This window comes from Oryzias latipes, chromosome 12, assembly GCF_002234675.1.
Source record: "Oryzias latipes chromosome 12, ASM223467v1".
NCBI lineage: Eukaryota > Metazoa > Chordata > Actinopteri > Beloniformes > Adrianichthyidae > Oryzias > Oryzias latipes.
In genome coordinates this window covers 1,162,284-1,177,936 of record NC_019870.2, presented here as the reverse complement: position 1 = coordinate 1,177,936, position 15,653 = coordinate 1,162,284, and the positions used below count along the sequence as shown (strand labels likewise).

At 46.1% G+C, this 15,653-nt stretch overlaps 1 protein-coding gene across 3 annotated transcripts in view; it reads right to left on the bottom strand.

Moving 5' to 3' along the window:
- LOC101166932 (DNA repair protein XRCC4-like) overlaps window positions 1-15,653 on the bottom strand; it is a 28,475-nt gene that overhangs the window by 2,254 nt on the left and 10,568 nt on the right. For all 3 annotated transcript variants that reach the window (XM_023960397.1, XM_023960399.1, XM_023960398.1), the window contains exons 4-7: window positions 10,144-10,310; window positions 4,812-4,943; window positions 4,538-4,689; window positions 1,933-2,074 (exon numbers count right to left, since the gene is read on the bottom strand). In XM_023960397.1, the coding sequence (XP_023816165.1) occupies window positions 1,933-2,074; window positions 4,538-4,689; window positions 4,812-4,943; window positions 10,144-10,310 (593 nt within the window). The remainder of the gene's footprint in view (window positions 1-1,932; window positions 2,075-4,537; window positions 4,690-4,811; window positions 4,944-10,143; window positions 10,311-15,653) is intronic.

The following is a 15,653-nucleotide window of genomic DNA, read 5'->3' as shown; positions in this document are numbered from 1 at the left end:
GGATCCTTACGTTTGTGGCTCCGCCCCCACATAACTAATGCCACATCTTGACGTCTGTGGCTCCGCCCCCACAAAACTAGAGTCGGATCCTGATGTATGTGGCTCCGCCCCCACAGAACTAATTCCAGATCATGACGTATGTGGCTCCGCCCCCTCAGAACTAATTCCAGATCCTGACGTATGTGGCTCCGCCCCCTCAGAACTAATTCCAGATCCTGATGTATGTGGCTCCGCCCCCACAGAACTAATGCCGGATCCTGACGTCTGCTCTCCTTCAGAGGACCCGTCCCTGATGTGGTTTCCCCGAGTCTGCCTCCAGGTGGGCGTGTCACCTGGACCCCACAGCCTGAGAACTCCCATCAGCGCTGGCATCTGGAAGCCATGTTGGATGGTTTACAGAACCCGTTCATGTGTGAAGGACGGAGGACGGCTTCATTCTTGGGAAAATTGAGCTCCGAGTACACAAACACTTCCATGTAAACAATGTGGGAACCGAGATGAGACTTCTGAGGACCACCAGAACCCGACTGCATCTCACTTTCTTAGAAAGACTCGATCACTAATTTGGCTCAGGTCCTTCAGATGTGGGCGAAGACGACCGTCTGTCCCTTTAAGAAGAGAGCCGTTTTTCCCCGGCTGCGTGTTTTTCCTTTTTCTTCTTCTGGTGTCCTGACGGTCACAGAGACCTTCCACACATAGAAGCTCACCTTTTACTCTGAAGCTTTTTCAAAATGCTTTAAGCACCCAGAGATTTCATCCTCTGAAGTTCTGAAAAGTACTCGAGTACCCCTCCGTTTGAATACTTTATAAAGTGACAGTGACTAAAGTAAATGCCTTGGCAGTTTTGGTTCTGCAGGTTGGACTTGGTTCTCCTCCTCTATGGGTCATTTTATTGGATTTTAAACATGAACCTTCGTGGACTCCGAGGTCCACTGAATCTGCAGCAGCATCAGGCTCATCCTGGAGGTGCAGAAACTTTTAGAAACCGACTTTTAAAATTATCTTCTTGTTTTTTCCAGGTTGGTCCTTGTTCTTAACGATCCTCCACCAGCGCCGCCCCAGAGGCGCTGTGACGGTTCTCTTCTTGATCTTCAGCTCATCATCAGCCTTCAGCCGCATCTTCTCTAAGACGCTGCGGCAGAAACCGGGCGTCTCCTCCTCCACCCTCACACTCGCCACCGGGTCACCTCAGGGACGTGCGCCTGGCCGCGTTCCCGCAGACGTTCACCTTTTCCCCGGATGACTAAAGCGGAGAGTTGTGTCACAAACTCTGAGTCACGCGGAGTTTCACCTCCTGATTTCACTCTGAAGCAAAAACAGGTTTTGCCCAAATTGCTGAGAAAGGACTAAACGTGACTCATCTTCCTCCTTCTTGACCCCCCCTCCCCCCACCTGCTTCTGAGGTGAATGCACGAGGTGGTGATGGAGGCTTGTGGGCGTGGCCAGCCGCTGGACGGACGTCTGCGTGTGGCTTCGCAGCCACCGAGCTGTTCACTCAGCCCTGTGTTGGGAGGGCGTTTCCATGGAAACCCTTTCAGACGGAGACGTGTCCAAAGCCACCCGGGTTGGAGCGAGACCAGAGCGGCGGCTTTGTGAAGTTCTGCACGGACTGGGCCGGCTTTCCAGAGGACAGAAACAGAGAAAGGAGGACGTTGCGTAACGGCTGGAACCCCCGTCTGTGGGCTCCTTTAGAAACGGTGCGTTCACTGACATCCAGGAAACAAATGAACTGTTTCACCATCCCGGAGACGGACTGAGGACACCTCTGCCATCTGGAGAGCCGCGCGGCCGTTCATCACTGGTTCTGTGTGAAACCGGGCCTCAGCAGCGCTTCCCTCTTTGTTGAAGCATCTCTTTAGTTTGTCCTCTAAAGCTCTTGGAGGAAAAGCCTGTAGACAGAGTAGATATGTACATGCTTTTCAGCACTCCTACCTCTCCTTCTGCCGCGATTCCGCGTCGGGCCTTTTCACCCCCGGATCTTGAAGCCTGAGGTGGCGGAAGCGGCGTTTGCGGCTCGGGGCCACGTCTGTGATGTCACGCAGGCTGTCGTCCAATGGGCTGTCAGTGCGGGAACCTGAGGCAGAAAAATACACATTTCTTCACATCCTTTTGTTCTCCAATCAAATCTAACTTTATTTAAAAGAACTTTTCTTTCAACAGTAACGCAAAGTGCTAAAAATGTCGGCAGATAACACAGCGACTGAAGCAGAACATGAGAGCAGACGGTTTGTTACTTAAACTGAGAAAAAGCAAAAGTAGAAACAGAAATAAAGGCTTTCCCAGCAGACTGACAGCCGGACCTGACAGCTATAAAGGTTCACATTCAAAAACTGTTCACTAAGGAGAACTTTACTTTTCCCGGTTTTCAGATAAAAACCATCGACTGCATCAGAGAACTGGACTGAGCGAGCTTCAACGTCATCCGTTTTACCTCCAGCTCCAACAAATGAAGCCAACCCAGTCGCCATTTTGTCTTGATTCAGACGCCGCCACATTGGAGCCAGACGGCAGTGACTGGTCCGAGTCGGTCCGAGTCGACGTTTCCATGGCAACCACTCTCAGCAATCAAGAGTGAGCTCGTTGTGAGGCCACACCCCTAACACTTCAAAGAGGCTGCCCAAAATCTGTCAAACATTTGGAAGGTTGGATGTGGGGGCCAGCAGGCTCCGCCTACTTTTATTGGTAATCGGATTGGTCAGTTCATGACTTAAACTACATAAAAAATATCATGAAAAAAGTGAGGATTATCAAGAAAATATTAAAAAAAGGTACCAGAGTCAGAACGGTTCTTCTGACCAATAGAAGGACTGATAACAGCTGTTTGTTTCTCTATAGGAGTCTGTGGGATTTTGGATTCTTGGAGCCACTTCCTGTTGGCAACGCCAGGGGGGCGGAGTCACTCAGTTCTCACAGCGATTATGAGGCCCAAAATTATGTTTTCCCTGCAGTTACTGCTGAAACAACATTAGTTTTTGTTCATAACAATTAAAAGTTATCATAAAATCTTACTTTTCATTTTCTATTTAGGATCTAAATTGTGCCACGCCCGATTTGTTTCTTTAATCCATACAAAGGAAGTTGGTGAAAACTCCGTCTACAAACAGACGTGCGACCAGGTACAGTTTTGTGGATTTGGACGATCTTTAAACCAGAATAAGTTCCTCATGGAACCACAACAGTCGTCTGGATCCGAGTCGCTTTTAGAACATTACACTTTCCCTCACAGTGTGGGAACAAAGCAGATTACAACCACATGATTTTGCTCTAAATGCACTCAGGCCAGAGGCGGCAGAGAAAACAAAGACGAGCACCAAACACAGCGCTCCCCCTCTCTGAGTCGTCACCTCGGTAACAGGACAACATAAACGCAGCAGCGTTTCTGCGGTGGGACCGGGAGAACGTCAGCGGAGAACCCGGAGCTGTCTGACAGCAGGAATGGAAAAACGTCCTCTCAGACGTTCTGGGGGAACCACGGCTCCTCTTACGCAACGTCATGATGCGACCGTGGCGCCCCGCAGCCCCTCCCACGCCAACACAAACATCACACTCCATCAAATGTGTTCATGTCCAGAAGGCCTCACTGTTGTCGTTTAGTGAAATCATTTCCTGTGGTTTTGCTTGTTGTTTTTCCATTTTTGTGTATTTCTCCGTGTTGTGGTTGTTGTGAGCGCATTTATGTAGGAAAGGTGGACTAGTGGTTTAGTTTGTGTAACGAAACATTGTGTTGACAGTTTGTGTTTGTCTTTGTGTCTTTGTTTGCTGTCGTTTCTCTGTTTTTATAGTTGAGGTGTTTGTTAAAATGGTTCTTTGTGTCTTTGTTTTTGTGACCTTGCTAAAGTTCTTCAGTGTGTGTGTTTGTGGGTGCGTTGGATCCATTTGCTGCTTATTGTGCGCATTTGTCTGTCTGTTGTTGTGATGTTTGTCATCTATTTTGTTTCTGATAAGTTTTTTTTTGTGTTTGTGCATCTGTATCCCTAAAGTTTGTGTTTCTTGGCTGTTTGTGTACTGTTGTGTTGTTGTTAAGGTGTGTGTTTTTCTTTAGTTTTATTGTGTCTTACGTTTGTGTTTCTTGGCTGTTGTTTTGTGTTTGTGTCCTGTTGTTTCTTTGTCGTTCTTCTTCTTTAGTTATTTCTCTTTTACTTGTGTTTGTTTTTGTGTAGTTTATTGTGTGGGGCTTATTTCATTATTTCATTGCATGAGTCAGGATCGGTGTTTTCTGCATTCTTGTTTGTTTTCACGTTCAGCACTTTGAGCTGTTTCTTTCCATGAAAGGTGCTCTAAAAATAAAATGAATTTGAATTTGTGATTGTGGTCTTTTGTGTCTGTATCTCTGAAGTTTGTGTCGTTTTTTGTTCTGAACTTTGGAGCATGGGTTCCTCAGGTTCTTCTTGTGTTTCCAGACTACACAAATGTGTGTTTTTGTGCGTCCTCCTGTGGTTCTCAGGTTCTGAATCGTCTCTCTGCAGACAGACGGTGAAGCTCCGCCTTTCTGACAGCAAGGCCTGTTTCAGGAAGTCATCAGAGACACGACACTCACTCCTGGATGGTAACGTTGAAGACGGAGATGACTGCGCTTCTTCTGGCTCTTCATCAGTGCTGCCTCCGTATTCATCCTCCTCTTCCTCACTGTCCTGATCAGCGGATCGGGTCGGCTTCACAGAACCTTTGCTTTCCTGTTCTTCCGAGTTCCTAAAAAAAAAACCCAGAATGATGGAGGATTTCTGCTCAAAGAGGAGCAGAGAGGAGACCTTTGTGGACTTCCTGGTTCTGCAGGAAGTAGAACCAGGAGGTCCGTAGGAGCAGCCGCTCACCTGGCTTCCTGCAGCTTCGAGACGCTCTCCTGCAGACGGCGGATCTTTGCTTTCTTCTCATTAAGGACCAGGACGAAGCGAGAGTACAGCTCCGCCTCCAGGGCCTCTTTCCCGCCAGCGTAGCGCTTCAGCCTGAAACCCACAGACGCACAAATCACGCACACGGCGGCGGCAGCAGCGCCGCTCTGCAGCTGCTAATGAGTGATGGACGAGCAGCGCGGCGGCTGATTACAGGGCAGGAGTCCTGCCGGGCCGCCGCTTTCATCCCTGAAGGAACGCTCCGACGAGCGCTGAAATGAACCGCTGAGGTTCAGGTCACTGAAGGCACCGAGCACTTTCACAAAAACCAGACGAGGACGGGTCACAAAAGCCCCAACTGTCTGTCCTCCCAACAACCTGTAGATGTTTCCCATTTTCAGGTCAGAAATGTCCTTCATGGCTCTTTGAAACGAGGATTTCACCAGAGATTCAAAAATCCAAACCTTAGTTTTAATGTCCCACATCTTCATTTAAATGTTTTTAGCTGTTAGCATTTTATATATTGTCTAGCTCTTTTGTTTAATATTCTTTTAGCTTTTATTACATTTTTTAGCTCATTTGAGCAGCTTTTTCAGATTAAGTTCAATTCAACATTTTTGATCTTTTCCAGTTTCTCCAGTGATCTCAGCAACTTAGACTCCTTACTTACTTTGAAATCCAAACTTTAAACTCATCTGTTTAACTCGGCCTTCTCCTTCTGATGCACTTTGATTCTGTCACTTTTTAATGTTTCAGTCTCTTTAAGCTTCGTTTTGGAATTTGTTATCTCATTGGTTGAATGCTGTAAAGCATTCAACCCTTTGTTTTCCACTTATGCTATCTTCCGCCATTTTTCGGCAATTGACTCCTTCTACAATTTTTAAACTATTTTAACCATTCAACTTTTAAAATGTTCAACTCTTTCAGCTTATTAATGCAATGACTTTTGGTTTTTCAAATCCTTCAACTTTTTAAGATATTCCAGTTTTTCCGTGATTTTTTGCCCTATTAAAATACATAGGGAAGTTATGGTGCATGAGGTGCCCGGTTCGACACCCGGTTCGGACACTTCAAATTTTTCAACCATAAAATTATTAATTATTTTTAATTATTAATTATTAATAATTATTAAAATCTTTAACTATTTCACTTTATTTCAGCTATGAATTTTTGCCCTTCAAATCCTTCATCTTTTCAAGATATTCCAGGATTTTCCAGGGTTTTCCAAGATTTCTGCTCCATTAAAATACATAGAGAATCCTTGAAACCTTTGTTTCTTTCAACCATAATAACTTCAACATGTCTTTGGCTAGAAACACCGTTCAAACATTAAACTGCTCACAGGACTTTGGACTTTAATAAAAGTTTTGAAATTATTATGGGATGGCAACACCAACTATGGTTTGGCTGCCATTTTGAGCCTAAATGTGAGGCGATTTAAAACTTCAGTTTTTAGCTATTTTAACCATTTTACTATTACAATGTTCAGATCTTTCAGCTTAATCCTTTCAGATATTTTTGGTCCTTCAAATCCTTGAACCTTTGAAAATATTCCAGGATTTTCCAAGATTTTTGCTTCATTGAAATACATTGAAAATCCTTGCAAACTTTTGTTTCTTTCAACCAATATAACTTTAACATGCCTTTAGCTAGAGACACCGTTCAAACATTAAACTGCTCACAAGAATTTGGACTTCAATAAACGTTTTGAAATTATTATGGGATGGCAACACCAACTAAGCTTTGGCTGCCATTTTGTGCTTAAATGTGAGGCGATTTTAAACTTCAGTTTTTACCTATTTTAACGATTCCACTATTAAAAGGTTCAACTCTTTAAGCTTAATCCTTTCTGCTATAACTTTTGGTCCTTCAAATCCTTGAACCTTTCAACATTTTCCAGGATTTTCCAGGAGTTATGCTCCATTTAAATACAAGGATAATCCGTGAAAACCTTTGTTTCTTTTAACCATTGTAACTTCAACATGCTTTCAGCTAGAGCAGGGGTCGGCAACCCATGGCTCCGGAGCCACATGTGGCTCTTTCATCCATCTGTTGTGGCTCCCTGTGACTTTGGAAAATAATGAGTATTTTATAATAATTAAATTTTATTTTAGTTTTTTCATTTTTCATGGCAAAGGCACTGCTAGCTCCGCACGAAGCATGAGCCACGTAAATAAACAGCTTCGTAATGAGCTCGTATTTATCGGGCGAGACCTGCAGAGCTGATAGCAGGAAGAGGCACGCGGGGCGGCTTCAAGAAACACTCCGATCTTCTGCCGGGAACTTGACGTGCCGCGGGGCAGAGACCAACTCGTTGCCAGATAGAGTCACAGGTTTCCAGCCGAAAAGTCTTCTGAAAACCGCCAGACCCAGCTTTTGTTGATGTTTTTTTTTCATACTGGACTGATAAAATAAAAGATTTTTCTAAATAAAAGATAGTTCAGACTAAAAGTAAAATGTGTACAATATTGAATATTTCTTCAGCGGACCGCCTTCTTCCATTCATTTGCTTAACCCGCTCTATCCCCGCTATAACCTGCGTCCGGCTCTTTCATCCTTGTGCTGAGCTGGAGCGACCCGACTACCGTATTTAGCGCTTTCTGTGTAGGACACACTGAGGAGCGCGGGGTAAACAAATCCCAGCTGCAGAGGATATGAACAGGTGAACAGGTAGAGAGGAAAAGCAGGTGGAGAGGCGGGGGAGGTGCTTTGGCTTCAAACTCTGTCAGAGAGATGAAAACACGGGCGTCAGATTCAGACGCAGCTTTCCCTGCAGGAGTTGAAGCAGAGACTTTCTCTGGGATGATTTTATGAACTCAAACATGGAAACATGATTACCAAGTAGAACTCTTCAAAATAACAATCCTGATCTCTCCACATTCTTTGCAGCGGTGTATGCTTCAGACGATCTCCGATTGGCCAATCTCCATGTCAATCAAGTCCTGTACTTCTCAGTGAGGATTTTGATTGGCTGGTGGATTTTAAAGAAGTACTTTTTTTTTTATCTTTTCTGGCCCGCGATCTACACTCATGTCATTGAAGATCGACCGGTAGATCGCGATCGACGTAATGAGCACCTTTGAATAATATATACATGCATAATATATATAATGATGTCAAAACGGGTTGTGGCTCCGGGAGCTTTCTTTTTTATTAGGGGCGGTCCCAAATGGCTCTTTGAGTAAAAAAGGTTGCCGACCCCTGAGCTACAGACACCGTTCAAACATTTAAATGTTCACAAGGCTTTGGATTTCAACAAAGATTTTTCAATTATTATGGGATGGCAACACTACCTACAGTTTGAAAGCCATTTTCTGACAAAATCTGAAGCAAATATTGCAAAAAACTTCATCCATGGCTGGAACTAAACATATTGAAATTCACTGGATCTGGACATATATGGAATGTGGGCTTGGTTAGCAAACAAACTTTGTTGCTAAGCACGTCCAGAGGTTTACTTTTTCCAATTTGTCTGAAACTGACGTTGACTTGTTCGTCATCCCCAGGCGACCCACAAGTAAAATGGTTGCTATGGAGATAAAATTAATAGAAAAGCTGCCATTTTGAAAAAAGTGGATTTTCTATCAACTTAGAACATGTAGCTTTTACCAATATGATACTCTCAAACAATGTGTTTTTTTGAGTCAGTTGATGATGCTGATTTCAGTGCTAGCACTTTTAGCCTTATTAGCAACATCTTCACATTTTCAACAGTTCAGCCATTTTTCAACAATTTCAGCTTTAATGCTTAACTCCTTCTAAATATTTGGACCTATTTTAGCCATTCTACTACTACAATGTTCAACTTTTTCAGCTTATTCCTGCTAGGACTTTTGCAACTTTAACTTTTCAAGGTTTTTCCAGTACAGTTCAGCCATTTCTTCAGCTAATTCAGCTTTCATTCAGCAGTACAGCATTCAACCCTGCATTTTCTTCTGGAAATGCAGCTCCTTCTAGTTATTTATTATGTTTTAATTGAGAATTCCTGACCCTTTGTTTTGCTACAGTGTCCCTGAGTTTCTTAAAAGGAACTTTTAAATAAAATAGATTATTATTATTGTTAAAGTTTTATCTCATTATGTGACACTTTTTCTTTTGTTTCCTGACATAAATGTAATCATAACTTCATCAAAGCGAAGTAACTGATTACTTTAGGAGCCCAGACGTGTTTAGGGGTGTTTGTTAGGGAGGCAAACACATCAGTCCCCCCCCCCCCCCCCCCAACACGTTCTAACGTCATCTCATAGCTCACTGTGACGAACAGGAAGTGCCCCCCCCTCCCTGACAGAGTTCAGTCATGATTCAGAGGAACCATGGATGGAGGAAGTGAAAGCTGAGAAAGTCTGATGTGGAGCCATGGTGGAACGTCTCTCCTCGGGTTAGAGGTTCCTGTATGTGATGTCATCAGTAATGTCATCAGTGATGTCATCAGAAAGTTCACACGGAGGTCAGACTGACGCGGTTCTGGATTCATTCTGGAATCTTTGATGTTTTCACCCCCATCATGCACAGCACATTCACCTTGTGTGAAGGTGAGTGCACGTGTGCGTCCATGTATGTGTGTGTGAGCATGCATGTTTTGTAAGTGTGTGCATGGATGCACATGCACATGTGTCCATGTTCATATATGTGTTGTTCACATGCAGATGTGTATGTTTTCGATGTGTCCAATACAAACAATGTGCAAGTATTTGTGTGTATGTGTTTATGAATGCTTTGTAAATGTGTGTGTGTGCATGCATTTGCACATGCATGTGATCATCCATATGTGAAAGTATGTGCGCACATGTGCAACACATGTATGTATGCATGTGTGAGTTTTTACATGTTAGCACATAATTATGCATGAATGCATGTGTGCATCCCATGTGGGAGTGCATCCATCTGTGTGTTTTTATCTGTGTGAGTGTAGGCATTCATTTGTGTGTGTGCACGTGTACCTGTGCCTGTGTGTGTACCTGTGCATGTGTGTGTACCTGTGAATGTGTGTGTACCTGTGAATGTGTGTTTACATAAAGATAAAGTGGAGATGAAGGGATGGCTGTCGATAAACCCATTTGATGTCTGTCTGTTTTTCTCCAGAGTTGTCATGCAAACCAATTGTTTTTCACTGATGGTTCTTGTTCTGATTGATTGTTCTGGTTTTTTATTGTCACCCATTGGTTGTGTGTTTGTATCTTTGAGCCTAACGTTGACGCTGCAAAAACCCCATTTCCCAAGCTGAGACCAATAATGCATCTTCATCTTATCTATCACTACCTGTGCATGTGTGCATATGCCTGTGTGTGCATGTGTGTGTGTTGTGCTTGTTTACTCTGCACAGATGCGTTGCTGCTCCTGCTTCAGCCGCTGGTTGTCCTCCTGCAGCTTCTGGTTCTGGTTCTGGAGGCTGTCTCCTCGCTGCAGGCTGTGGAGCAGCAGCTGCCTCAGCGCCTCCGCTGGCCGGAGCTCCGCCTCCAGGAGAGCTGAGCCTAGTCTGAACTGGAACAAATAAAAGCAGTTTGTGGATGTGGGCCTGCAGAACCGCAGATCCTTTAATCTTCTGCTTTCAGGTCTGCAGCCAGAAGACTCCTGGTGGATCTCTGACAGTCCAGACTCAGCTGTTTCCAGTTAAATGTGGTGAAAGCTGCTGTCTCTGTAAGACATTACTCACTAAAAATAAAATCAGCTCTTCTATTTGAAACTTGAAATCTAAACTTGGAGAAGTTGACAAAAACAGACCAGGATCGTTGTGGTCCAATGTCCGTCATTTATCAAAATGTGTGGTTTTTCCGTTGCTTTAAGGTTCAGTTGATGGTTCCGACTCAGGATTTGGTATGAATCTTTTTCCAGCATTTTAAGATTCCTGTTTTTGGGTTCAATCTGATCGATCTCAGCAGGTTTTCACGGTTAAGACAGAACTCTAACGGTGTGATGAAGAAGGAAAGGGGTTACAGAAAGAGAAAGAGGGGGGGGGGGGGTTACAAGTCTGAGGTGCTCCAGCTCTCCCTTTAGTCTGGAGTCCCCCAGGGCTCCGTTCAAGGGCCCCCCTCCTTGCAACATTCTTTTTTTTCAGTTTGATGATTTAGAAGCGTCTCAGCTTTTTAGCTCTCCTGACGGGTGGATCCTAAAATCCTAATCTATCCCTGAAAGTTCTATTTTAGTTTAGCTTAAATCTTTTATGTCACGGCCTGTTTTCGCGGTTAAAAAAAATGAGTTTAAACAAATAAGCCTTCATTTCTTTGAATCATGTTAAACCGGAAATCCAGCTGATTCAGTCCTTTTGGAGTCGGACCTCAAACCCTGTGACGGTGGTTCTGTCAGAACCGTTGGGGGTCCTCGGATCGGGACCACCTCAACCCAGAACAGAAGTTCTCTGTTTGGTTTTGTTTCTGCTCTTTTTGTTTTACAGCTGCCGCTAAACCAGTGCTTCCCAACCCTGGTGCTCGGGGAACAATGTCCTCCATGTTTTCCATGATGCCCTGCACACCTGACACACCCACCTGACACCCACCTGACACCCACCTGACACACACATGACACACACCTGACACACACCTGACACACACCTGACACCCACCTGACACACACATGACACACACCTGACACACACCTGACACACACCTGACACACACCTGACACACACATGACACACACCTGACAGCCACCTGACACCCACCTGACACCCACCTGACACCCACCTGACGCACACATGACGCACACATGACGCACACCTGACACACACACCTGACACCCACCTGACACACACCTGACACACACATGACACACACATGACACACACCTGACACACACCTGAGACACACCTGACACACACATGACACACACCTGACAGCCACCTGACACCCACCTGACACCCACCTGACACACACCTGACACACACCTGACACCCACCTGACACACACCTGACACCCCCCTGACACACACCTGACACCCACCTGACACACACCTGACACACACACATGACACACACCTGACACACACCTGACACACACACATGACACATACCTGACACACACCTGACACACACCTGACACACACCTGACACACACATGACACACATATGACACCCACCTGTCACCCACCTGACACCCACCTGACACACACCTGACACACACACATGACACACACCTGACACACACCTGACACACACCTGACACACACCTGACACACACATGACACACACCTGACACACACCTGTCACCCACCTGACACCCACCTGTCACCCACCTGACACACACATGACACACACATGACACACACATGACACCCACCTGTCACCCACCTGACACACACATGACACCCACCTGACACACACATGACACACACCTGACACCCCCCTGACACCCACCTGACACACACATGACACATACCTGACACCCCCCTGACACCCCCCTGACACACACCTGACACACACCTGACACACACACATGACACACACCTGACACACACCTGACACACACCTGACACGCACCTGACACGCACATGACACCCACCTGACACCCACCTGACACGCACATGACACCCACCTGACACACACATGACACACACATGACACACACCTGACACCCACATGACACACACATGACACACACATGACACCCACCTGACACACACCTGACACCCACCTGACACCCCCCTGACACACACACATGACACCCACCTGACACACACCTGACACACACCTGACACCCCCCTGACACACACATGACACACACACATGACACACACCTGACACACACCTGACACACACCTGACACACACCTGACACGCACATGACACCCACCTGACACCCACCTGACACCCACCTGACACCCACCTGACACGCACATGACACCCACCTGACACCCACCTGACACACACATGACACACACATGACACACACCTGACACCCACATGACACACACATGACACCCACCTGACACACACCTGACACACACCGGACACACACATGACGCACACCTGACGCACACATGACACACACCTGACACACACCCGACACACACCCAGGGCTCCAGACTGCGACCATTTGCTCGCATTTTGCGACCAAAATTTGAGACTGTGCGACTGAATTTTACATCCAGTCGCACAGAATAGGGAAAGTCACTGCAAGTGGCTAAAATATGTGGAGGGGCGGGGCCTAGAGATAATCGAGTGCGCGTTAACGTCTGTGGGAAGGAAACGGAGACAAATCATCACAACCTGATATGTGCGTCTGAGCTATGAGCGAGCGAACTATTGATTCGTTCTTTCGACCTGCGGCTAGTGTACCAGTGCCAGAGTGTACAGCAGGGGTCTCAAACTCGCGAAGCAAACCACGGCTCTCATGCACGGCTGTAACGACAGCACACCGCTCCCGCGGGAGATGGTCAGCTGAGGAGCATAAATGTCCCACACCTACATGAGTGACAGCTAACGGGGCTCGAACATAAACACGTGTGAGCGACAACACGATTTAGTCTTAGACGCACTTAAAACACGTGTGGAATATGCAACGATAGACGTGTTTGAGATGAACCAGCGCCCGGGGGGGGGGGGGGCATGAAGGCGAAGCTGCAACAGGAAGTTGGAGTTGTCCTTAACATTCAATTTAATAATTATGCCTCTCCCCCTAAGTATGATCTGTGATATTACATCTTTTATAATTATTTCAATGTTTTGTGATGTATGTAGCCTTTTTTAAATCAGTTGGTATTTTAAATTATTTTAATTGATCTGTGAACTACAAAAACCCATCAGGACGCATGTCCCATAATGCATTGTTTTGTAGTCTGTAGGGCAGCTTTCAGTCAGTTCAGTACTAAATTTCCAGCTGTGTTTGGTCAGGTTGGGGTCTTGCTTCCGCCCCTTTCTGGTGATATTTTGGTTTTGATTGACAGCTGATGTTAGAGCAAAAACAAAAATATGTCTCACACCAGGTGATCTGTGCAGCGTTACGTCCATCTGGGTGATCTCAAATTATTGTGCATCTTGGCTGCACGTATTTGGTGTCGCCAACATGAATTTCCATCCCCTAATGTTTACATACATTTAAGTATTGTTCTTAACTGTGAAATGACCGAAAGGTTATTATGGTAATCACTTGTTACTAAAAACTTTTTTTATTCTAAATTTATGGTAATTTTTTTATTATTTTTTCTGTCATGACAGCGATGGTGCTGTCAGTTTACCTTCTTGTTGCATCTTCAAAAGTGCAGAATAAAATCTGACACTGAATTTGAAAAAGCAGATTGTAATTTTTGCATCTATAATTAAAGTATTTATTTACTTTATTTATTTTATTTAGTGTATTTATAATACAGTGGAAATTAGAAGATCTGGTTTGCATGTTGATTTACGTTATGCGCCCCTAAATTTTCAGGTTGTGCCCCTAAAATTTTCATTTAGGGGCCACAGTGCTCCTAGTGAAAAAAGTTAGTCTGGAGCCCTGACACCCGACACCCACCTGACACACAAACCTGACACCCACCTGACACACATCTGACACCCACCTGACACACACATGACACACACCTGACACACATCTGACACCCACCTGACACACACCTGACACACACATGACACACACATGACACACACATGACACACACATGACACACACCTGACACACATCTGACACCCACCTGACACACACCTGACACCCCCCTGACACCCACCTGACACACACATGACACCCACCTGACACACACACCTGACACACACACATGACACACACTTGACACACACCTGACACACACCTGACACCCACCTGACACACACCTGACACACACCTGACACACACCTGTCACCCACCTGACACCCACCTGACACACACATGACACACACATGACACACACGACACCCACCTGTCACCCACCTGACACCCACCTAACACACACCTGACACAAACATGACACACACCTGACACACACCTGACACCCCCTGACACACAAGACACCCACCTGACACACACCTGACACACCCCTGACACACACACATGACACACACACATGACACGCACCTGACACGCACCTGACACCCACCTGACACCCACCTGACACACACCTGACACACACATGACACACACATGACACACACATGACACACACATGACACACACCTGACAGCCACCTGACACACACCTGACACCCCCCTGACACACACCTGACACCCACCTGACACCCACCTGACACACACACATGACACACACCTGACACACACCTGACACCCACCTGACACACACCTGACACACACCTGACACACACCTGTCACCCACCTGACACCCACCTGACACCCACCTGACACACACCTGACACACACCTGACACACACATGACACACACATGACACAAACATGACACACACATGACACCCACCTGACACCCACCTGACACCCACCTGACACACACCTGACACAAACATGACACCCCCCTGACACCTACCTGACACACACATGACACCCACCTGACACCCCCCTGACACACACCTGACACACACATGACACACACATGACACAAACATGACACACACATGACACCCACCTGACACCCACCTGACACCCACCTGACACACACCTGACACAAACATGACACCCCCCTGACACCTACCTGACACACACATGACACCCACCTGACACCCCCCTGACACCCACCTGACACACACCTGACACACACATGACACCCCCCTGACACACACATGACACACACATGACACCCCCCTGACACACACCTGACACCCACCTGACACACACCTGACACCCCCCTGACACACACCTGACACCCACCTGACACACACCTGACACACACACATGACACACACCTGACACACACCTGACACACACACATGACAC